Here is a 24,403-nt window from a genome sequence, read left to right on the forward strand (position 1 = left end):
TACCATTGACTTTCTGTGAGTTTAGAGCAAACTCTCATACAGCAAAGTGTTTTCTGCAGAAGTTTGTGCGGTGCAAACGGCACCTCTCAGGAGCCGGGGAGTCATTACTCCAGGCCTGTAGTGTGTGTGTGTTACCTGCCGAGCTCACATCGATGCAGTTCAGGCATCCCTCTCCTCAACACCCAAGGAGCCGATTAGCCTGGATGACACCGGGCAGGCTGCAGTGCACATGGCTTTTTCTTCCTTTTGATTTTCTACATCAAAATGACATTGAAGACAGAGGACCTGCCTCAGTGCAAGAACGAGAGTGCCCTCTATTGTCACCGTGCTCTCCAGCATCTTCCCCTCCTTCCTCCAAGGGCACAGAAGAGAAGCCTCTCCCTCGCAGCCTTTCATTTTGCTTGTTGCACAGTGATGGCAACCCCGAAAAATTTAATAGAATTCAAGCATTTACAAGTCTGTATCTCCCCAGGTGAAAATTAAACAGGGGATGCCGTTGCAGCTGGATTTCACATGCACCTGATCTGTGACGAGGCCAGAGTCACACAAATTGTCTTAAGAATGAACATGGGGTATAAAAATGGAGTGATGTGCAAAAATGTATTAAATTGAATGCCTGAAGACCAGCGGATACCGCAGGCCCCATGCAGGGCCTCGGGGCCTCCACAGAGCCTTGCCCCCCACCTGAGTGGGTCACTGGGCTGAGGCGTAAGTGTGGAGGGGCACTCAGGGCCTCCCCCTCGCCTCCACCGCTCCCTGGGCAGGAACCGGGCTGAAGTCCTGTCAGGATCCTCTTGTATTTCGAAACAACCAGGAAAAAGTGTTACTGTGCACAGGCGGCGGTTGGAAGAGAAGTTCCTCAGCACAAAGGGGAGGCAGGACGCAATGTAGAGACTCCGGCGTATCACTGTTCTCACCGACACAGTCCCACATGAGAATCAGAAGCGTTACAATAGGCACCATGGCCTGTGTCGGGAAACCCTCCTGCCCCGGGGCCCCGCGGCCGCCCGGCGCCGCCATGACACCCCCGCCAAGCCGCCTTCCCCATTGGGTGTCCCCGTCGCCATAGCAACAAGCAGCTTGGAGGCGGGCGCGGGCAGCCGGTGTTCCCCTATCCACCGCGCCCTCGGGGCGGATCCGCGCTCTGATTGGCGGCTGCCGCTGTGCGGTAACGAGGGGCGGGCAGTTCCCCCGCTTACAGCCTCGGGTTTCCCTTCGCGATGGGGGGACCCGCCTCCTCATTGGCTGCTGCCGTTGCCCCGGCGACGGGAGGACGCGGCGCGGCCTGGCCGGGGGCCATGGCTGACCCTGCGGGAGGCCCCGGCGCCATGGCCCAGCCCAGCGTCCTGCTGACCAAGGAGCCGGCGCCGCAGACGGTGCCCGCCTCCGATCTACCCATGAAGGTGTACGAGGTGGCGCTGAACACGGGGACTGACTCCTCCAGCGGCCTGGCCACTGCTGGCTTCCGCATCGCCAAGTACCTACCCACCGAGTGGCACCTGAACAACTCTGAGCTGTACCACAAGGCCTTCGCCAGCTGCGACCAGGCTGAGCGTGACCGGGCAGAGGCCAAGGAGCTGGCTGAGTATGCTGCTGCTGCTGCCCAACGTGCCCAGCAGGACTCCACGTCTGCCGTGGGCCAGCGCCTGGAAGACATACACTTCTGGAAGGCCCAGCTCCAGAATGAGATTGAGGACCTTGATGCCGAGACCCGCCTGCTGGCAGCCCAGAAGCTGCGGCTAGAAAGGGCACTCGATGCCACTGAGGTGCCCTATACCATTGCCACAGATAATCTGCAGTGTCGAGAAAGGAGGCAAGCCCCAGACCTGGTCTGTGATGAGGTGGAGAGAGAGTTGCTGAAGGTGAGCAGGATGTTAGGATGTTAAGCGTTGTTGGCAGCCCTCTCTTAGTGCAGCCCTTGTCTCTAAAATGGTGAAGAGATTGGTCAGTAGATGGTAACTGCAGCTCATGAAGGTATCTTCTGGCAATGCACAGAGGCCTAGTGCCCCTTCCTGGCAGCCTGGACTCTGTGTCTGTCACTCCTAGATTTAAGAAGGATTGTTTAAAATCCTTCCTCTGTTTACAAGGTATTTAAAATTATGTGAGTATGACTAGAGGAAACCAGATCCCCTCTTTCAGACCAGATCCAAACAAAATCAAAACAGAGGTTTCCTGAACCAAGATGGGCTTCCTATTCTGGCATTAAACTTCTTCCAGCCTCAGTAAAGTCCCCTCATCTCTGCAGGTTATGCTTTAAAACTGCAGTACCCTATGAGCATATTACTCAGAACCAGTGAGATGCTCCTTGCCTGTTTCCATGCTGAAGTGATCCACATCTGGCAGTCTCTGCCATTACCTTTTACCACAGAGTCTGATGCTGTAGTCTTGCCAAGGTTCACAACAAGGTGGTGATCCAACACTGAACTACAGCGTCTCAACACAAACCATCATTTTAAATGTCCTGCAGGACAGCAGCACGGCTCTCTCCAAACTGTACAATGTGGTCGTGTGACACCTGCATGAGATGACAGCTCCAGGCAAGTGGGGGGAGGAGGGGGACGACAGACAGATGGTATTTCTCACAGTGTGACTTCAACAAGCCTGAGACTCTCCTGAAAATTGCTTGATCCTTTTTCTCCCAGAGAGGACTCTTTACTCCAGATGACACTTTGTTATCTGTCATCGAGATCCAGCACTGCATGTAGATTGCCTTGAAACCTGATGTAGTTATTGTGGCTGCACATGTTACAGAGAACAGGTTCTGGGTCATTTTTCATTCTGGAATGATACATATTCTAGTGTCCCACAAATGAATTAATGATTATTTGCCTGCAACCTCCAGTATACTGTGAAAGTTGATTCATGATGAGTTACCGATTAAAACAGATGATTAATATTTGTTGTTAGAAAAATATTGGAGAAAATTACATAGTTGATGGCATGATAATATTTACAGTATTTTTAATAGGAATTGTGTACAATTGTGGAATTGTAATCAACATTTAAGAGGTCGTTCCAGTCAAAAATATAAACATGTGAGAGTTAGTTTATAGGATATTTCAGTGTGTGATTTGTTATGAGATTTAGATTACAGAAAAATAATTCTTTTCATTGGCAGCTGATGTTTTAGAGATGTCTGTGAAATGTACAATTTACACAAAAAAAAACAGGATTTCTGTTCTGATCTCAGAGAATAGTTTGTTCATTGCTCAGAAGTCCAGCTGCTGCTGCTGCTGCTGCTGCTAATTCTTCACCTGAAATTGTGGTTCTCTGCATGTGACGACAGACCGTCAACAGCCAAGTGGGATGTCATCAAAAAAGAATGATGTGAGTTCAGATGAGGCGTGTGTACCAGCAGCAGATGGACTCTTGAGAAATGAAGATTTTGTTGCCATGCCAATGACCTTTGCAGAGCAGAAGGAAGAGAACTACATAATATTGGAGGAAATCCTTCCCATTTTCACAGAGGAATAGATTTTATGGCACGAATGTTTGCAAATAGCTTTTAGATAGAAAATAGCCAGCAAATAGCTTTGCCGTCTCTTTAAGCAGCAGCTATGCTCTATACCTCTTTCACCGCAAGAAATCGGGTGGTACCTTGTATTTCTTACTCTCTGCAAAACTGACTAATAATTCTTGACACTTAGAGCTGCTCTGCCGTGAATTCTTACTGTTCACTGTGCAGATTTCCAAGTTAATGGCCCAGTTCACTGGTAGCTCTGCATTACCACATTTGCTTATTTGGAGGAGTTATGCAAATTTTGTCACTAAAGTACGGACATACTTTTTCTAAATGCTGCTTACTTGTCCACTCACTTTCTAATCTTAACTCTCTTAAGAAATGCAAGAGAGGTCAGGAGTAATTTATTCTCTTCCCATGCAAAGACTGAGAAAAAGAAGAAATAGTTTCCGTAAGTCAGCTGTGTGAGGAAACAGACGTTCTTTTCCTTGCAGTTTTAATTATGCAGTTAATTGATATTCTAGGGCATTTTCCTTCCTTTGAAATTATTCCTCTCCTACTAGCAGCTCAGGCTTCTGCTGGCGTCATTCTCTGGTATCTTTGCCATGTTCCTGCCAGCTCCCATCGTCTGGAGCATGGGGGAATCTGCAATGGGGAGAAGAGCGTGTCTGGACACGGGACTGTCTTTCACATAGTCATGGAAAAGCTTTTCACAGGACATAGGGTTTTTCCCAGCTTTCAGCTTTCTGCAGGAATGAAGAACATTTTCTAGTTCCCAGAGCATCCTGCTGAGATAACCACCTTTCAGCAGCCCCTTGGCAGATGACATTTAAAGAGACAACGTCAAATACAAGCAGTTTTGAATCTCTGCATGTAATTGCACTTTCATTATCTGGTCAGTAGGAATAGTTTCAGATGACTCACAAAGAAAACAGAACTATCTCTGATGGAGGTTTTATGCATCCAGATAAGATTTGGGTGGTTCCTATTTTTTGGCACACCATTTCTTTTAAGGAGTTTTTGCACCAAGTTGTCTGTCCTATTTGCTTTGCAGCATGGAGTCATATTTAGATCATCTGTTGTGATACATACCACCACTAAATAGCTACTGCTGGAATGAGGAATGAGGATATTTAAGTGAAAGCTCTTCACATGCCTAGTAAAATCAGGTGCTACTCAGAAGTTCATTGACTCCACTTAACAGCATTAATCTTTTCTTAATGCAGTTCTGGTTAAGGAAAAGAAGTTGAAGGACACAATTGGTTTTTTCAACAAAGAAGGATCTTTGATGACTAAAAAGAAGATAAAACCTCTCAAGTAGAATAATTTTATTTATTTGCACTGCTGCATTGAAAATAGCTGAATTCAGAAAAAGCAGCACGTACACCTGTTTTGTATGAGGTTTGACTTTCATAACCTATATGACATCTCTGAATCCCCTTTGCATCAGTTTAATGAGAGTTTAGTATGTTTATGTGCACGCATTTAATATTGAAAATGTAAGCTCTAGCGAAGGACTTGCCACATGATGGTATACCGTCAATAGATTACGTTTCAAGTGCATATATTCTGCATTTCAAAGTTATTTCTGCATGTCCAGGGCCCAGATTAATTAACTGTGACTGTAAGATATGACTGTGGCATAAGCAGATATATTTACACAGTGTTTTTACCCTAGAACTGTGTTTGACTCAGAGTGTTGATTTGTTGTGTGTTTGCTTCAACAATGAAGTCAGCCCCAGCTATTCCCTGATGCTGAAGACAAAAGCATCAGCTAAGATCCTGTCAACTGTGTAAAATTAAAGTTTAAAAAAGTGGAAAAGTATACATATGTATGTATTGCTGCTAACTGCAATAATGGGGTACGGAAAACAACAGAATACCATTTCCAAACACCCTGATCTGTAGCTTTGCCAAGTGAACCTGTGCACAGTAGGACAGTTCTGTACATAGGCAACTCAGTTAAGAGTGTGGTGCTTATTTTCAACATCTGCAGATGGTCGATTTTCAAATGACTCTCGGAGACCAGCAGGAAAAAGGCCGGTCACAGAGCTGAGATTTTGAAGACTGTTACCTGCTTTCGCTCCCAGCTGTAATGAGTAACAGCCTTCCTGTTACATGCTGTTTGGGGGTGTAAATCTAGTGAGAGCTGTACGCTAGCTTGCTTTTATTTGCTGTGCTGATGTGTGGGACATCTGGTGTCATGTTGTTACTGATGGATGGATGCAGCTGGATTCGTAATCAAGGGCGACTGCACAGCCTCTCTCACGGGGTTCTACCAGTTCCTCTTAGCTGCTATCTCACTGTCTTATTCTGGCCCTGGGTGCTGTATTTAGACATTGCTGACATCTGCAAGTCACTGATGTAAAAAGACAGGCTGCAAAAAAAAAAAAAAGGATTTGTAAATTTGTGAAAGGCACAAACATCTGCTCTTAAACATTTTCTTTGCACCATTAATTAAGCACTTACAAAGTCATGAACTGGGATGGTTTTATCACTAGATTTGAGGAAAATCCAACTTTTGCATCATAAACATTAAATACTGTAATAAAAATAAATGGCATGCTAAACTATAAAATGTTCTCTCCCTGTTAATTGACAACCATTTATAATAACAGAGGTTTATTATTAGTATTAACTGTGGAGAAGACAGCTGAAAAGAAGCCAAGATCAATTCAGATTTGACAGTGTTTCATTTTAATAGACAGCACATGAAGACATAGATAGAAAAAATGAGGAAAAAAAAAAAGATATTTCATCCACCAAGTCCTCTTATGAACTGAAGAAATGCAAACCTAAGTTAAGTTGTCATCTGAACCAGAGCTGTTACCAGTTACTAAAACTCTTTCACATGCTTTTTTTACTCTCTTAATACAGTCTGGGCCTTCAAATGAATTGCCAGCACAATTCTGCGCTCAGACTAAATAAAGTTCATCCATTCTGTCACTTGATAAAACCCAGATCTGCCCCCAGGGTTTTAGTGTGGAATCACCCCCACTTTTATGGCTGAAATCACAAAGCCCAGGTGAGCTGTGCTCCTGGCTGCAGCTTGCTCTGCCATGGTTGTTGATGGAATTTACTCTGCAAAGAAAATGTGAAGGAGCATATACGGCATTTTATAAGTCCTCCTCGTGGTGTATGAGATTCCCATCTCCTGCTCCTCAGCAGGTAGTGCTACCTGGCAGACATTCATGCAGTGCGAACCCTCTCCCATGTCAACCCCACGAGCCAGCCGTAGCTAGGGGTAGGCAGCAGGCTGGACTGTCCTGCGATGTCTGACAGTACAGCTAGGAATAAGGAACCTAGATTAAAGGAACGTCATCTTCAACCCAGTGCCACAGCTCCTCCCAGCCACACAATCTGACTTTTTAACTATTTTAAAAGTTAAGACAAATCATTAAGTAGATAAGCGTTGAAACTTCATCATCATTTATCCCTGCTTATTCAGTTTAACTGGTCTTAGACTGCCACTAATTATGAGAACTTTATCTTCAGTTTTAAATGTCATATTTGAATACATATCTCCTCAACAGGGAATTCATTTTTAAATTTTATTTTAGGTCATTCAACAAGGGAATTCTTTATTTTTGCATTATATCACTCTTTCCGTGTGAGACACCTTAATTGCTAAAGGAAGACTTTTCTCATTTAAAATTGTGCACATTACTCACAGGAAACTGGTTGTCCCTTTATTTACATGGAAACTCACTACCAAACACAAAATAGTATCAATTACTATAAATTTAATTTCAAGTGCTGGATCTCTCTAACCCTTTAAAATCCTTTAGAATTTTTACTTTGACAACTCATCGTTGTAATACTTCCTCCCTGCAGGAAGTGAGTTTTAGTGTTCTCCCAGTTTGTAAAAGGATACCTTCCACTATGTACTTATTTTAATTGTTCTCTTCTAGAGCCTTAAAAATAATATTTTCTTTCCAATCGTGATTGTCCTTTTCCATTTGGAATAATTTTTTATTTTTTTTATGGTCCCTGTTGGTTTCTTATGATGGAGAAACTGACACTGCAGGCAAACACACATTCATTTATTTGTCAAAACCAGTACAAGGATCAACGAGTGCAGCAGTGTTCTGGGAATAAAGTTTATTAGTAAGTATATACTCCCTTAGCTGTCATTGGATCACTGTCATTGATGTAAACCAGAAAAATTAATTAGGAGTTTTTTCCTATACAAAAGCTCTTTTTAATATCTGAGCCTCAAATATTAAATTCCTTTAAATAATAAAAAAGAAAATGCTTGCTGGACTGGCTTTTATATAATAATATGTGATCACCAGGTCAGTAAAGTCATTTCATAGAGCATTGATAGCTAATCCCTAAAGCAGCATTATTGCAGTCAAAAACGAGCACCAGTGCTTTTTGTTCAACAAGAGATTATTAGAAAGTGTGGCCTTTTTTGGTTTGATCATGTTTGTGTTGAAATGAACATTCCTGCTAAAACCAGCTTGAGCTGAAACTTCAGACATTGGATCTGTTACCAGGGTGAGGCAAAGCTTCGTGACTTTGAGCAGTCATGTCTTGCAACTGAGAGGAAATTAACCCTGCAAACAACACTGCATATTTGAGATAATTCTGCAGTCCGTGATACCGTCCATCATTAGAGGCAAACTGAATTCTGGAATAAATAGATCTAGGAAAATTAGCTGTAAGTGTCATTGGGTTTAATATTATGACAGCTTTCCTATACCTGCTGAAGCAGACAGTGACTGTTTAAATCATAGAGTAGTAACTTCTATTTTTAGTTAATACAAAGCATTCAAAGGAGTCAGGCCAACAGAATATTATGGTACTGCCACTCCTTTATGTTAAATAGCACCTTATCACCATAGTTCAGACAAACTGTGGTTTTGGAGATCTGCAGGAATCTGATGGGAAGCCTCTGTCTTGCATACAGATAAAACGCTTACTAGAGAATAAGGCAGCAGGTTCTGGAAGCCACTGTCTTGCCAGAGAAGCTGATCTGCTGTATCACAATCTGGTGCCAGGCAGCAGCCTCTGACCCCCGAGGTTGTGCTTTCAGGGCAGACAAGTGTCCTGCTCCATGTTAAAATGGTACATTGTGTTTGTGCGAGGCAGTGACTCTGGTCTCCTGCTGAGTGTGGTGCTGGTGCCTTTTTTCCCCTACTTCAAGGCTGCAAGTAATTCAGATATTCTGTTTAATCTGATAGAACATAGATTTTTTTTCATAGAATATACATGCAATATGAAAAGTAACGAATCCCCAGGCTTTAGAAGTATTCAAAGTGTTGCTGCCGCCTTAGACTTACAGCTGAGTTACCTCCGTATCTGCTAACTCCTCAGAAGATCTTGTCTTGCAATAATAGGGTAAAAGTGGGTAATGAGTGGAAGATTTAAGTATTTATCCACAACCATTGAAATCAAATTGCTCTGCAGGGTAGCATATACTGCACTGGATATCACAGATGTCTCAATGTTTTTGTCTAGGAAGCTGATCTCATCAGAAGTATCCAGGAGCTTTTGAAAAGAACTTTAATACAAGCTCGCAACCAGATGCGGTAAGACATTTTTCACAATACCTTAGCAGCTAATTTATGTAGCCAAATAATTCCTGAAATACAGGGGTACAATGCCCCCTGGATAAAGTTCACACCCATGCCAGGTTTATGAGCCTCATGAATTTCAGTTAAACCTGAAAAGAGCTACTCAGTGATGAAACTTCAGGATTCTCAAGTAGGGTAAGGTAAGGTAAGAGCTGTGCCCTAAAGCCATGCTTTAGATTTTCAGCCCTGATTTCCAGTATGTATATTCAGTTCTTCAATTTTCCAACACTAAACTTGAGTGCAATAAAAATATTATCTGGATATCACTCTACCTTGTTGCACCTGATGGTATATTTGTAGTATAGAAGCTTTTAAAATAATTTATCTGATCAAAGGACCCTTTCAAGATGAGTTTTTTTGCCACCAGATGTCAGTATGAACTTAAAATATGAAACTTCGCTCTATCTTCTGTATCAGTATGAATGTTCATTGCATTTCAAAAAGAATATTTGCTTTAAATTTATAACAAGCCCTTTGGAAAGATTTTACCCAAATCCTAAGGTGCATCAGTATGAAGGACTATACTGCTGGAAACCTTGATATTTTAGTTTATTAATTTTTTAATCTGGTCCAATTTGTGCTATTCAACCAGATAAAATGAAATATCATTTCTAGAAAGAATGTCTATAAATGCAAAATAATTTAAAGTAGTTCTGTTATGTCAATTAGAGTATGAGAATAATCTACTGAGTTTAGGCTTTGCGTTTTATAATTGTTTTTAAATCAGTTTGGTGCTACCATCGGCAAGCAGCATCTTTTTAATTCCTTAGGTGACAGTGACATCTGGTGTTAACAGTTGATAACGGCCCACTGTCTTTTGTAACCTGAAGTAATTTTAACTAATTTGATAATATGTGACTCTTTTAATTGACAACGAAACAGCATATCCCTAATATCATTGTACCTGTATCTTCCAAGGACAAATTACACTGTCTGCATGCTACAGTCTTTGAAAGGCTAGATAAAAGGGCTCAGAGAATGATACAGGCTAGCTTTAGGGAGGTCTTAAATTTGAGTCTGTGTTTTAGGATTATTATCTAAAATCCAAAGTCCAGCAACTCCATTGTCTCAGGCTATAAGAGCTGTAAGCCTTCAGCAGGCTCAGAGCAGTACTGAAGGTCTAGGGTAGTGGTTATCACATTAGACTTCCTGTCGTTCTAGCAGATAGTTATGAGAGTGTTTGGTTAAGATAGGACAAAAATGGAAGTTTACGTTCTCATTGTCCCTTGAAAAACAAAGGCTCAGAGCCTAGCTTCGCAAATGTTTGTAATAGTTCTGCTATTTGTATTGTTTTCCGCTAACTATGTGTGATAATGATGACTTTTCAGAATAAATCGAGAACACAAAGAGATTTGTGAAATAGACTGGTCAGACAAAATTGAAACATACAACATTGATGATAAATGTGGGAGATACAGTAACCAGAGCACCAACATCCAGTTCCATCCTACTTCAGTGAAGTTTGAAGAGAGGTGAGCAGTTACTGTTATTACCCTCTACAAATAGCCTTGGTAAGATAAAATACATCTTTTGCATCTGTGAAAGCTGTAAATGCTGCTCTGAATTAAAGATGTCATTGCTTCTGCTTTGGACATACAATGTCATAGCTTTAAAATAGCTACATGGATAGTAAAGGTAGTGCTGCCATCTCAGCATGGCACGCCACTGATGGCAAAGCTGGTTCACTATACACAGACTGAGTTTGTAGAAGCTTTTCTCAGAAATAATTTGCTTTATACTTTTAAAGCCTGGTCTAAATCCTATTGAGACTTACCATTTGACATCATCAAGCATGTCATTCTTTTGGGAAAGGTGTGTGATGCTTCCGCTACACAGAGAGGATTACTATTACTTGTAATAAATTTTGCTGTTTCTCCCTCCCTTTCAGACAGTGCTCATATGGCACAGTGTCCCAAGTGCTATGTAGTTCCTTCTGCTGCTCAACATGGCAAAGTATAACCAGAGATCTTGTTTCTTTTTGTTTTGCAGTAGACACAGGCTGTAAAGCTTGAATATATTTATGAGTTTATCTGCTGGTAACTTAACTGCTTGTGCTTGCACACGAAAGTATACGCATTTTTTTTTTTTTGCCTTTGTAGTATTAGCTAAAGATGGAAGAACTTTGGATGATTTTGTGTCATGTATTACTTCCTTCAGAAGTCAAAAGATGAATGAGAGTTTATTAATTTTATAAAGGATTAATCTTCTTCCTCCATGATAAGTCTAGACTGCATGCAACAGCAAAAACAAATAGAGGTTGGCCACACTTTTGCAGGGAGAGAACCAGCTTCAGATTAAGTGCAGATCAGCTTCAGAACTTAAGTGCAACTTGAACAAAAGACCAAGGTTCCTATTTGTATACCATTCACCTCTTCTTCCAGTGCCTCAACACCGGAGACATGGGCCAAGTTCAGTCATGACAACATCTATAGGGCAGAGAGAGAAAAACTGGCTTCCATCAATCTTCGTGACTTGATTGACAATATTCTTCATGATACATCTGAGGACATGAGGAAGCAATGTGCTGCTGTTAATGAGGCTTTTACCAAACACTGTGAGGAGCTGTATGATACAAAACACAAACTAGAGCATCATTTGAAAAATGTAAGTGTTATTCTTGAGATGCTGGCTACGGTTGTGATAGCCTCTTTTGAGAAGTAGATTTATCCTCTAGAAAAAATGTCTTAATCCATGTCAGGTACGAAACACTATTTTGTTTCAGCTTAGTATCTGATAAGAGTAGTTCTATTTCTTTTTTTAATACTTTTATTTCTTCTATATTCTGGCCAAATAGGAGGTCGAAACTATTAACTGGCTCACTAGGACTTCGAACAGATGTATAGCATGCACAGAGACAATGTGTATTTTTTTTTTTAAACAGTTCTTTTTCTTGGGTATCCTCTTTAGATCCTTAAGGAGATTGGATATCAAGAAGCTAACATTGCTGCTCTCAAACAAGCTATCAAAGACAAAGAAGCCCCGATGAAAGTTGCTCAAACAAGGCTGTATGACAGGTCTTTTAGGCCCAACGTAGACCTCTGCAGAGATGAAGCACAATTCAGGTAAACACTATTAAACAGGTCCTCCAAGGTGTTCATTCTATCCAAAAGTCAGGTTAGACAACTCTCTCTTCTCTGAACTGTGTGGTTTCTTTTTCATTTAGATGATCCCAAAAAACCTGACAGTGTGTGGATCATTTGCAACCCTTTTGCTGTTAGCAGAAGTTCACCACAAGGTGGACTATGTGCTGAATGACTTATGCTTCAAGTGCTGAGAATTTAAATAGGCTGCACATATTCATAGTCTGAGACAAATCCTCAGTACTATGAACCATTGGGCTGGTGGCATTTGATTTTCAGTAATAATCCGTTTTAAAACCAGAGGTCAACAAATCCTTTCAAATTAAAGGTCTGAACGTCGCTTTTGTCAGTTTTGATCTCATTATAGGCTTTGTAATTGATTCTCCTCCTTCACATTTTCCTACCCTTAGGAAAAGTGGGGAATCAGCTTTTGCAGGCTTACAATATCCTTGTAGCAAAGCTCCCTACCATTTAAAGCTGATGTGCTGCTCTTTATACAGTGAGGAAGAAGTTATAGTTAATCCAAATGCTTCGTACCATCTCAGGCACACTCATTTAAGGTCCTGATTCAGCAAAGCGTTCCTGTGAAAGCTTTTCAGTATGTACATTGCCTTTAATGGGATTGAGGGACACATGCAAGTCCTTTGCTGAATGGGCATGTGTTTAATTGCCAGAGTTACACTGTTTGTAGTTACTCAGTTTGCATAGCACACAGGGATCTTGTTTTCCCAGGAAGTAAATATGTGCCTTCTCTTCAGGTAGATTGCAGCAAAGCACCTAACCAACTTTCAGTTGGAATAATGTGCTTCTTTAAAAATTGTTTGTCGCTTTTTTAAAATGGTGCATTACTGCTTCTTTAAAAGCTTATATGGTTTTAAAGTAAAGACTGTTTTCTGATCTCTAGTGCAAGTATCATCTTTAATACCGGAGTTTTATACCAGTGAACAGATATCAGGCAACAGGCTTAAAAAAATGCTGATCCAGTCAAACTGGGTGACTTATTTAACAATTTTCATCCTTTCAACCTTAATTCTTGGTACAAGTGTCCTACAGAGTGGGAGAAGGTGAGGATGGATAGTTCCACTGTGCTTAATGGCAAAAGACATTTTTGGTACTATCTAAATCACTTCTGTACAGAAGCTGTGAAAGTGAACTTTGCTTTTGACCAAGTATCTCTGAGGTCCTTTGCAGTTGAGTGTTGATTCTATATCTGTTGATCTTTATTCCCATTACAGTTCATATGTGTTTTCGAACACAGACTGGCTTCTGCTCATTTTTTTTATTACTTAATGTAATTCTGTTCAGGTTGGTCAGCGAAGTTGAAGAACTAACAGAGTCCATTAAATCCCTGAAGAAAAAACTTCTGGAATCTGAACAGTCTCTGAGGAACCTGGAAGACACACAGATGAATTTAGAAAAAGAAATAGCTGTAAAAACAAACAGTATTTTTATTGACAAGCAAAAGTGCATGGCCCATCGCACACGCTATCCTGTTGTTTTTAAATTAGCAGGTTACGAGTAGTAATCTCTGTACTAACTATGCAAAGTCTGGAAGAAAAATGTAATCTAGAATCTTTCATATAAAATACATGGATAATATTATACACAGAAGAACTGTATTCACTGTAATTTTTTCTCTATTTGGTTTAAAAAGTGTTAGTATTGTATCATGGTGGGCTTTGAGTCTTGCCTTTAAAAGTTCAGTCTGAATACAGATGTTTATAGTGAGTTTAAAACACAGCTTAAAGGTAATTACAGCTAGATTTTATCTATAGCATATATGTATAATTTGCACAATATGTGATATTTGGGGGTTTTACCCTAATAAGTGAATATGTTGAATTAATATTTATTGTGAATAATAATTATAATAATAATAATATAGAGAAATGTAGGTATAACATTTATAGCTTTCTGGCATTTTCAGGCAGCCTGAAATGACAGCAATAAAACTGCCTGTCTGATAGAACATCACATGATTAGTAAGGAAACAGATGATAGACTTTTAAGCTGCTCAAACATTATTAGTTAAAAAAAAAGTTTGCACAAGTTAGATGACAATCTGACTATTGGCAAAAGCACTCCTAGCCCATGACATCTGCTTCTTTAATCTGAAAATGAGTCCACGGTTTTTTAACCTTCGAGTCAATAAATTTAGGTTTTTTTCAGGAAAAAAAAACCCTAAACAGCTTGCAAATAGCAATCATGACTTTCAACTTAAGCACTTGGATGTTGAATTGAGCTCTTGATCTGTTCCAGCTATTCCCTGGAAGCAAGGTATGTTTGAACTATTACCATAATAGAGAACACATCAGATTCATCTACTCCAGTAGAGCGATGTAACAAATGTCATTCATCCATTAGCTTAGTAGGCCACTTGGTTAAAAGGTGACATGTCAAAAAAGGGGAAAAGATGACACAGAACAGAATTCCATTATGGTTTCCTGTATTACAGTTTTTTACTTGTAAAAACAAGCTGATCAAGGAGAATGAAAAGAAAAAAAAACCAAACCCTAACCAAAAAGCAAAGCACACCAAAAAAAAGCCCTAGCCAACATACATTTCTGAATAGCCCTGCTCTGTTAACCAGAGCAGGAGAGGCCATTAGCCTATCCATTTTTCTCACAGGCAGCTATTTGTATTATCTTGACTCAGGATGTGCAGAGCACTATTCAGCAATTGCCCTCCTGCTAAAAGCTACTACCGTTTCTTTGAAAACCAGCTGCGTCAGTGAGGGCTTTTGACCCACGCCTCTATTTTATAGGCTCTGTGTTCAAGAGTTTTGTTTTGCTTTTTTAATAGATTTTTCTCTTCATGATTATATTTTTATAGTCCAGATGTTGAATCCTTATTAGAAATGGCATGTAGATTAAAAAAAAAAAATGCTATGCTTTTCTGTGCACGGAACTTAAAACAGTTACTAAAGATTATTTTTTAGACTGCAAACATTCTCCTTCATCCTGCCTTTCTTAAAACACCTTCAGCACCTTTATTCTTAGTAGCATATTCTAGCCTGTTCTTGATGCCCAAATCTTACAGCCTAATCGGTGGATCACACACCTTGTATGCACCTACATCACTGCACAGTTGCCTTTAAAACTGACTTTAGCTGCACCAGAAGAATAAAACTCTTCAAAGGGTGTTCCAACATTGAGAGCTGTGGTGTTAAAGGAGTTTTGGTCATTTAGCCCCATCCTCTAGACAGTGCTGCTTGTTTGGTCACGTGTACGTCTCTAGGTGTACACCTAAAACAGAAGAAAAAGTAAGACAGTGAACCAGGCTTTAGACTAATGTGAATATTCACAAAAATCTTCCAGAAATTACAGAAAGGAGCAACATTTTCAAATTTACCTTACTCGCCCACTAAAGAAAAAAAAAAAGTGGAATCAAAGTGGAATTTCTGTTATGATTATGGCAGATGGGATGAGGAGAATATGCAGTCCAGGGATGAGGAGAATATACAGTCCAGGACCCCAAATTATTATTTTGATTCAAGAGTTTTGCATTAAAGAGAGGAAAAGAAAAGTGCTGTCATCTTCTCTGAGACTGTGCTGAGTACAAATAACCTTATGCCCCCTATTGGGTTGTAAAAGGAGCTTTCCCTAATTAAAGCCTATCAGTTTAATTTACCTTTGTGAACTAAATTAGTCTGCCCTTGCTTTAGGCCAATCAAGGAAAATTCTGCTCTGGTAAACCTAATAGGGTTAGTAGGAGTGTAATCACTGCCCTATTCACACGGTAATAGATGAATACAAGAAAGTTGTAGGAGTGAGAATCAGATGAAATAGCTTCAAGTTTCAGTAATTTTTTTTCTTTATTTATTGATTTAAAAAAAATAATTAAAGCCTATAGATATGTTTTTGTATTATTTTTTAATTAATTTTTAAGCTGAGGATTTACTTAAGATGTTTTAGCTGGCTCTCATGTGAGCTGTAGCTCTTGAGCTCTACCTGCTGATCTGTATGACAAATGTGGACTTTTTTTACTGCATTAGGATTTTTTTTGTTTGTTATCCTGAGAGATTTATAGTTATGAAGCCAAAGTTTAATTTCCAGAAAGTCTGAGAGTTTTCTCATCTGCTTACAGGTAGAGGAAGGAGTTAATGGTGTGATAAATGATACTTTTGTAATGCCTGGTACAGGGACTTCAGGAAAAACCAGGAATGAAGACTCATTAAAAACTTATTTGTTACTTAAGAGCAGATAAAATTTTGCAAGGGGAACAAAGAAGGTTGCAGATAAATGGGACATAATGGTTGTGTAGTATTTTTGTCATGAATAATTGATTTTCTTTAAGACTGAAGCTTTGAACAGCTCTCTAATAATTTCGTTCTTGTATCATGTCACAGGTCACTACAAAATTTAGTACCAAAGTGGGAGACAGCAGCACTGAAACGCCCAGGTAAAATTTTTCAGAAAACCCTGTCTCTGCTTTTGGACCCTTGACACATGATACAAACAATATCTGCTTCAAATATTGATCTTTAATTCAATCTGCATGGTAAATAGCCACAAGGGCAGCCAGTGACACCAGCTGTGTCTTAAAGAAGAGATCTTGGCAATCCCAGGCACAAATACAGGTTGGGCAGAGAATGGGTAGAGAGCAACCCTGAGGAGAAGGACTTGGGGGTGTTGGTGGATGAGAAGCTCAACATGAGCCAGCAGTGTGCACTGGCAGCCCAGAAAGCCAACCGCATCCTGGGCTGCATCAAGAGAAGTGTGGCCAGCAGGTCGTGGGAGGTGATTCTACCTCTCTACTCTGCGCTCGTGAGACCCCACCTGGAATACTGTGTCCAGCTTTGGAGTCCTCAAAACAGGAAGGACATGGACCTGTTGGAATGGGTCCAGCAGAGGGCCACAAAGATGATCAGAGGGATGGAGCACTTCCCTTATGAAGACAGGCTGAGAGAGCTGGGGTTGTTCAGCCTGGAGAAGAGAAGGCTCTGGGGAGACCTCATAGCAGCCTTCCAATATCTGAAGGGAGCCTACAGGAGAGCCGGAGAGGGACTCTTTGTCAGGAAATGTAGTGACAGGACAAGGGGTAATGGTTTTAAATTGGAAGAGGGGAGATTTAGATTAGATATTAGAAGGAAATCCTTTACTGTGAGGGTGGTCTTTACTGAGACACTGGAACAGGTTGCCCAGGGAGATTGTGGATGCCCCATCCCTGGAAGTGTTCAAGGCCAGGCTGGATGGGGCTTTGAGCAACCTGGTGTAGTGGAGGTGTCCCTGCCCAGGGCAGGGGGGTTGGAACTCGATGATCTTTAAGGTCCCTTCCAACTCTAACCATTCTATGATTCTATTATTCTATGATCTAAACATGGGCAGTTTTTTCTATTGTTCTTCAAGATTGTTTGAGGTAATTTGCAGTGTAATTACAAAATAACACACAGAGAAATGGTGATTATTTTAAAATCTTTTCCTGAGCAATCTTTCCAAGTAATTTCTGGGTAGTCTCTTAGTTCTGCTCGCCCCTCGAAGTAAATTGCATCCCAACATCAGTCTTAGCAGTAATAAAAGTCACAGTAACAACTTTATGGCCATGTACAGTGCTCATTAGTGGTCTGTGTTATCCCTGGGATGTATCTGATAACTCGGTCGCACACTGGGTCAACGGCAGGCTGAGAACAGGAGCAATGCAGAACCTTTAAAGCTGATCCAAAAATTCCTCACACGAGGGTTGTTTGCAGGATCATTGCAGGGTTGTTTGCAAGGCTTGTTTCCATGTATTAAATCCCCTTTTTCCATCCCCAAAGTGGCAGGATGGTCTCCATAGCACTGAGAAATAAATCCCATCTGAACAGGAATGAGGAGAACTGGCTGAATAGCGAAGGGTCAGTGTGGTTAATATGTCCACGAACAAACAACCTGAGCTGGACTTGCTATTACTAACATCATTGGATATTATTTAGTAACTAAGTAGCATTTGATAAACATATTAATCTTCAAAGTTTCTTTAATTTTGGAAAATAGCTACCCACTGTTTGTCATTTGTCCTCCTGTTCAGAGTTTATATACATGAAGTTAACAGATAAAAAATATTTCATGTGCCCAGGTACCCAAGCAGCCTTTGACCAATCCACGTTGTCAGCAAACTGTACTTTGATCCATTGTTGTTCAAGCCATTAAACCAATGCTAAGCCCACAATGAACCAGAGGGGTTATGAAAGCCTGCAAGGAAGGTTGCCTTCAACACACAACCTTGCAGCATCTGCTCACTCCAAGCTCCTTTGTTGCTAGAAGCTTTGTGCTCTCCTTCTCTGGGAACGTGCTCATCACCAAATGGATGAGAACTAGTTAATCTCGTCGAAAGCTTTTGCATCCAGTTCCTACAAAGAAATTTTGCCTGAAGAAAGGCTTCAGTGGGACTCCTACCTTTAGTCTGCTCAGAGGAACAGGCATCAAGCCTTGTAATGTCTTCATCCAGACTGAAACACTCAGGATCCACCCGAATGAGAGCTCATCCTTTGAGATGCTGAGTGTCTTTAATTCCCACTAGTGCCTGTTGTCTCAGGAGGAGTGACAGGCCCCTCAGGATCACATCCCAGCTGCACTCCTCTCTGAATGGGGAACAACAGTCTGTTCTTAGCATGCTGTGGGTGATGAATGCAGTTGTTTCTATGACAACCCCACTACCGTATCGTTGTTTCAAAAAATCATGTGTATGGGGGGACACTCTGGTTACTACTGTTTGTTACATGTGCCAGGCACACGCGCTTTAGTCCTGCAAGTCCCTCTTAAGCTTTATTTGGAAGAAAAAAGGAGGATGGGAAGAGTAAGCAAGCTGAGTATTTAGGAAGGCTAGACAGTACGAGAATTCCTGTTTAAAGCAAGCCCATGTTAACAAATATTTTTAGACACTTGGCCTCTAAGAGAGTATTTCAATCCCATGGGTTTTGATAGGAATTAGGAAAATTATACTTTTGCATCATCCATAGTACTGTTGTGTTGTGAGGAAAATCAGCTGCTGCAGTAACGCACTCTCCTACAGAGATGGACTTTACCCCAAACACTTACAATGGTAACAGCTCCAAACGGGGTTATGGAAGTGTCCCTTAGCTTGCCTAACATGCAGACCACACCAGGAGACCCTTTGTTTTGGACACGGTTACAGGAGTTGGCCTGTTGCATGTAGCTTGTTGTTTGGAAATGGAGAGGCATGTTAATTTGCTGGAGAATTATTCCTCTGTTTCCCCCATTTGCTGTTTTTCCCTTATGTCTTGCAATTCAGTCATATCGAACATGCTATGTTCCTGCTTGTGATGCTGCTTCTTAAATGGAGAGAAACTTTATCTTTTCTCATTAAATGCCTTTCGTTACCTATTTGGAGATTGAAAAAAAGATGCCAGCCCGTAAGTCACATCTCCATGGAAGAACATCTATGCTCCTCAAATGCTGCACTCAGATCTGCTTCCAGCATTGACTGCAGTTTCAACAAGCCCGGCCATTCTGAGTGTAAAACAGCAGCAGGAGAGGATGAAATCTTCAGGGAAAGGGCCACAGGGGGTAAAAAAAAAAAAACAAAAACCAAAAAAAAACCCCAAAGAATTGTTTTTAAAAGAAATAGGAAGGTGAAGTATTTTATTTCTGATTCTTAGAGGATTTATGTAAACATAATGACAGGGAAGAAAAATTGAATGACCTTTTCACATGCACAGTTAATCAAGAAGACCGAAATGTCCATCATAGGGGAATTTGGGAGATTTAGAGAAAAATCTTTCAGAAAGGAAATAAGTCTGAAGATGGGAAGAAATTTCACTTATATCTTTAAAATATAGCTTCATCCTTTAAAAATTCATAATGTTGCCAGTGACTTTGCATGCTAAAGGACAAAGATGTCTTTCAGATCAATGGCTTTTAATTTCTTTAAACCAAAGCAGCACCAAACTATCTGAGATATGTCCTGTTTCTGTTGCTCGGTGGCCAGGGAAACAGGGAACTGTGGAATAGCAAAGTCTGAAACACAGGTAGCCTGGAAGGGAACATTACTTGCTACTGGAAAAAAAAAAAAAAACAACCATAATTTTACTAATTATTATTAAATATTCCCAGTTACTGCTAATTTCTTCTGGCTTTCCTGTGGGCACTGACAGGAGCTGGTAGTGATTTCTGATGCTTTGTGGAGAGACGGAGGTCCACAGGCAGCAGTGAACAGCTCTGATTCAGCCTCGGGGCATTGAGAAGCTGGGGCTGTGGGAATCCATCCCCTTCCCAGCTCAGCCTGCCTCATGCCAGCAACACAAAGCGGAGCAAGACCGGCACTTCTGAGCACCCCACGGACAGAAAATGTCTGAGTTTTGCAGATTGAAATCAGTGCTACTGCCTGTGTCCTTCCCAGCGTGGGGAGCTTCCCTCTCCCTAAGCTTTAACGACTCTTTCACCCTCATCTTTTCAATATTTCACACTTTTTCCACCAGCCTATGTATCAGGAAACACGATAAGCCAGGAGATGGGTCACCGGACTCCAGGAGAATGTCAATGAGCCAGTCAGCTGTCATTCCCTCAGCTCTCCCTCCTGCTCCTTGGTTTGGGATTGTATAGATACGACATGCAGAAGACTGTAGCACATTTTGCTAGCACAGCCCCAGCATGTGAACGATTGCATCAGTTCTGTTGGCATTTAGTCAAGCCACGTTGCGCTCCCATGGACGTTCCCTGGCTGAGAACATTATCTGCCCAGTAATTGCAGGACAAGAGGGTACAGGACGTGGGCTCTTCTGAGCCAAGATTCTTGGCATTTTGTGACACCAGCTTTTGCCCAAGGATAAATTCAAATCTGTAAAACTGAGGGAGGGATCATAAAGCCTTGTAACTCCCATCCATATGAATCAGTCACAGGCTGCAATCATGAAAGAGCTCTTAGGTCTCTGTATATGTATTTCAAGAGCTGTAAACAAAACACATTGTACCAGCAAAACAAACCCAGCACGCCAGTCGCACGTGTTTTGGGCTTCACCGCCAGAGGACAGCCACGAGGTAGATGGAGCAGAGAGCAGCCAAGAGCTGTAAAAATGTTACCCTAAATCTTTCTGGATCAAAGCCAGCCCCCCTCCAGAGAGATGAAAGACATCAATGCACATGTTGAAAAGTCCCAGTCTACCAGTTGCTGTTGGGGAGAGGACAGGCTGGCAGAGTGGGTGAAGGCAGAGTATTCTGTTCAGTTTGGGATGAGGAGGTGGGGAACCACCACCATGTCCCTTAGGTACCCAAAGGATTCTGGGCAGGATTTGGCCAACATGTCCTTTCCAGGTGGGCCATCTGCAGACACTCGCTGGCTGCTGTAACTGAGAGGTGCAGAATTTGCCTCCTGGATGGTGTGAGGCAAAATGGGGCTGCGAGGAACTCCTCCTAGAGCTATCACATTCCTACCTTCTGGTCTCCCTCGCAACCTTTCCCTCTCTGCAAGCAAACCTCTCCATTGCCCCTTGCACACCAGATGGAAGCCTGCCTAGATGCTGAGTTTTCTCCTCCTCCTGGGGTTAATGAACTTCCCATCTTTCTTTTTGAGTTTTCAAGACGTTTGAAAAAAGTTTCCTCCAAGGCAGGGCCTGTCCTCCAAGAGGGACTGTGGCCTCTCCTGCCCATCCATGCTGCCAGATTGAAGGGTTTATTAGTATGCCAGGGAAAAAGGTATGGTCCCTGACAGTTGTAGGGGTGTAATCAACTCTTGCTTAGCTGGAGCTGCACTTTAGCTGGAGCTATTCTCGTTATGTAGACATTTTTCAAAACCCGTTAGGAGTCACAGAGGAAACAGCGGAATCAAGCTTCGAGCCAGCAGGACTCTTGCAGAGCTCAGCATTAGCCGCATGTTGTGGCAACACAGTGTCTAGACCATGAATTACCACCCAAGATTTTTCATTTCATGTCTGTTTAGGAGAGAAAATGGAAAGGGGGACAACAGGGTGGTTGGTTTCTTTCCAAATATAACACAGCTCGTTTGAACTACGTTCACAGATTGATCAAAACCATGGGGTTTGTCCCAGACATGGAGTGGCAGAAGAAAGTGACAAAACCACTGATACTAAATGTAAGAGCTTTTCTTTATTTGGAAATGTTTACAGTTTCTCCTTCCTTAACCAGCTCCTTTCGAGAACCTATTAACTGGGTGAATCATTACTGGAGGGAATTAAATCAGCCAGAACTGAGTCAAGGCCACTCGGCAGCTCAGGGGAGGTGGGACGCGGAGAGCAAAAAGGAGAGGCTACAGATTTAATCCGTAGCTGCTCTTTCCAGAGGAGAAGGCTGGTCAGAGACATCAGTGATGCAGGAATACGGAGGGATCTGTTCATTTTGGGACCACTTCTTCTGCCAGGCAGTGAAATTACCTGCTGCAGCATGAACCCACCAAAGCAGCTCAAAGTCTTTTTTCACCCACTTAAAAGCAACTAGCTGTTCTTGATCCCCAGTGGGGCACATCTGGTGGAGGTGGAGCACTCAGCAGTGGTGGTCCCTGAGTTGCCCAGTGTGCCCAGCGTCCTGGGGACAGCCCAGCCCAGTGCTGGCACGTGTGGCCCCGGCTGTGGGCAATGCACTGAGCTGCCTGTGGGTGCACCCAGCTTTGGATGTGCAGACATGGAAACATCCCCTGCGCTGAGAACTGCAGAGCAGGATTACACGTCGAATAAATTGAAATCCACCAAAGTCCTTGGCTGTATTTCCATTTCATACACTTATCCCATAATGATGGAGTGCCTTGTTCAGATGTGGGCTCATGATTAAGGATTGCCTTCAGGCTTTGTAAATAGAGGATCATTTTTATGATTGCTGCAGTGTATGAGCTCTTCATAGGAGAGGCTTTTAAAATCCGAATGGGTTCAAGCGTGCAAGAGATTAATGCGGGGCTGCATGCGTCTATCTCAGTCTGCAAATTCCAGTTTCTTTTTGTGAAGGCCAGTTTGGTTGTAAAACTGCTCTGTGCTTTCTGAGAAAGTCTGGGAGACTTTCTCTGCCCATGCACAGTGGCCACTTGTCTGGAAACCTGGCACTAGGTTACCTTTAAAAGCTGACCAAAGCCTATTGCCAAAAATCAGAGAGTTGGCAGGTTCGCTGTAGTGTCTACACGACGGACGAATGCAGCAAAGAGCTTTTTTACACTTTCAGCAGAGGATTCCTTGTTCGCAGGACAGCATCCTCATGCTATTTCTGGCACTGGGAGCAGTGCTGAGTTACAGCGGAGTTTGCAGAGCTGCGGAGACTTCACAGCAGAAGATGGGCCGAGCCATCGAGGCCAAGGATATTCTCAGAGCAACTTACCAAGAGCTTCCCAAAGCACAAGAGGGGCAATTTTGCCTTCCATGGGCCATCAGTACCCAACTGCTTCATGGCAGCTCTGCTCAGGAACGGGCTTGCAGGCAGCATGCGGGGGAGTGAGCAAACTCCCTCATCGCTCACATAACACAAACAGGGCTTGTCCTCCCAGGAGACCAGCCTTATTCAACCCCCCTGGCCAAACAAATGTGGAAAGCTTCATATAAAAACAAGTGAGCAGCTATAAAAACTTGTGTTAAGTCTCTACCGGCTTCCGAAGAAGAGGAGGGCAGACCTTTGCCTGCGCAGCTCAGCTTGGGCTGAGAGATGGTAAAACTGAGCGAGCAAGCTCTTATTAATTAATTTCAGATTATTGCTCCCTACCTCATGGGATTCATGGGTCTAAAATGGAAAGTTCCCCAGGGTCTGTGCTCCCTGCCCTGAAACCTGTGTTGGGAAGGATCAAATCTCACCCTCCTCCTGCACCCGCTGCTCTGTCCTCCTCCTGGCTGCGACGATGCTGTTTGGTCACTGTAGTTATTACACGCTCGGTTTGCTTCACAGGCAAGAATGGTTTTTACAAGGTCTCTGTGTCTCTGAAGCTGATGATGCAAAACTGTTTCCAGCTGTCTCCTTCAATAAAATAAAGAATTAAAGGTAGGGAAATCTGGTGCTTTCCCAAACTGAAGCCTGTGACAGATCAAGCAGGCACCCAGCAAACGCAGCTCAAATTGACTCTGCCAGGGCCATATCCTGATCTCCCATGTGCATCATGCTGCTCCCTCCCCTCACTCCCTTGGGCCAGCCCAGGTACCCAGCAAACCTCTCCCGACTGCATCAGCATCCTCTTCTAGGCTGGATCTCTCTAATGTAAGTAAACTTACTGCCGAGGAAGAGTGCAGAACAGGCTGTGGCACGGCACTTCCCGTGAAGAGCTGCAGCAATGAGGGATTATTTCAGTGTCTTTCTTCTAATGATTACCCTGTGAGGTGAAAACCACGGCAAAAATCCACATACACTGAGAAAGCAGAAAAGTTT

General features: G+C 42.2%; 1 protein-coding gene across 1 annotated transcript; it reads left to right on the plus strand.

Annotated features, from left to right (window-relative positions):
- The first annotated feature begins 1,298 nt into the window (after positions 1-1,298).
- Positions 1,299-13,641, plus strand: TEKT4 (tektin 4). Its single transcript, XM_074158628.1, has 6 exons — positions 1,299-1,862; positions 8,924-8,994; positions 10,368-10,511; positions 11,421-11,643; positions 11,947-12,101; positions 13,425-13,641. Exons 1-6 carry the CDS (start codon positions 1,299-1,301, stop codon positions 13,639-13,641), a joined length of 1,374 nt encoding a protein of 457 aa, XP_074014729.1.
- The last annotated feature ends 10,762 nt before the right edge of the window (positions 13,642-24,403 follow it).

This window comes from Numenius arquata, chromosome 14 (genome assembly GCF_964106895.1).
Source record: "Numenius arquata chromosome 14, bNumArq3.hap1.1, whole genome shotgun sequence".
NCBI lineage: Eukaryota > Metazoa > Chordata > Aves > Charadriiformes > Scolopacidae > Numenius > Numenius arquata.

Coding starts and splice junctions, on each gene's coding strand:
- TEKT4 (XM_074158628.1), top strand. CDS start 1,299: ATGGCTGACCCTGCGGGAGGCCCCGGCGCCATGGCCCAGCCCAGCGTC. Junction 8,995..10,367: donor CAAGCTCGCAACCAGATGCG/GTAAGACATTTT, acceptor ATGACTTTTCAG/AATAAATCGAGAACACAAAG. Junction 10,512..11,420: donor TCAGTGAAGTTTGAAGAGAG/GTGAGCAGTTAC, acceptor CTCTTCTTCCAG/TGCCTCAACACCGGAGACAT.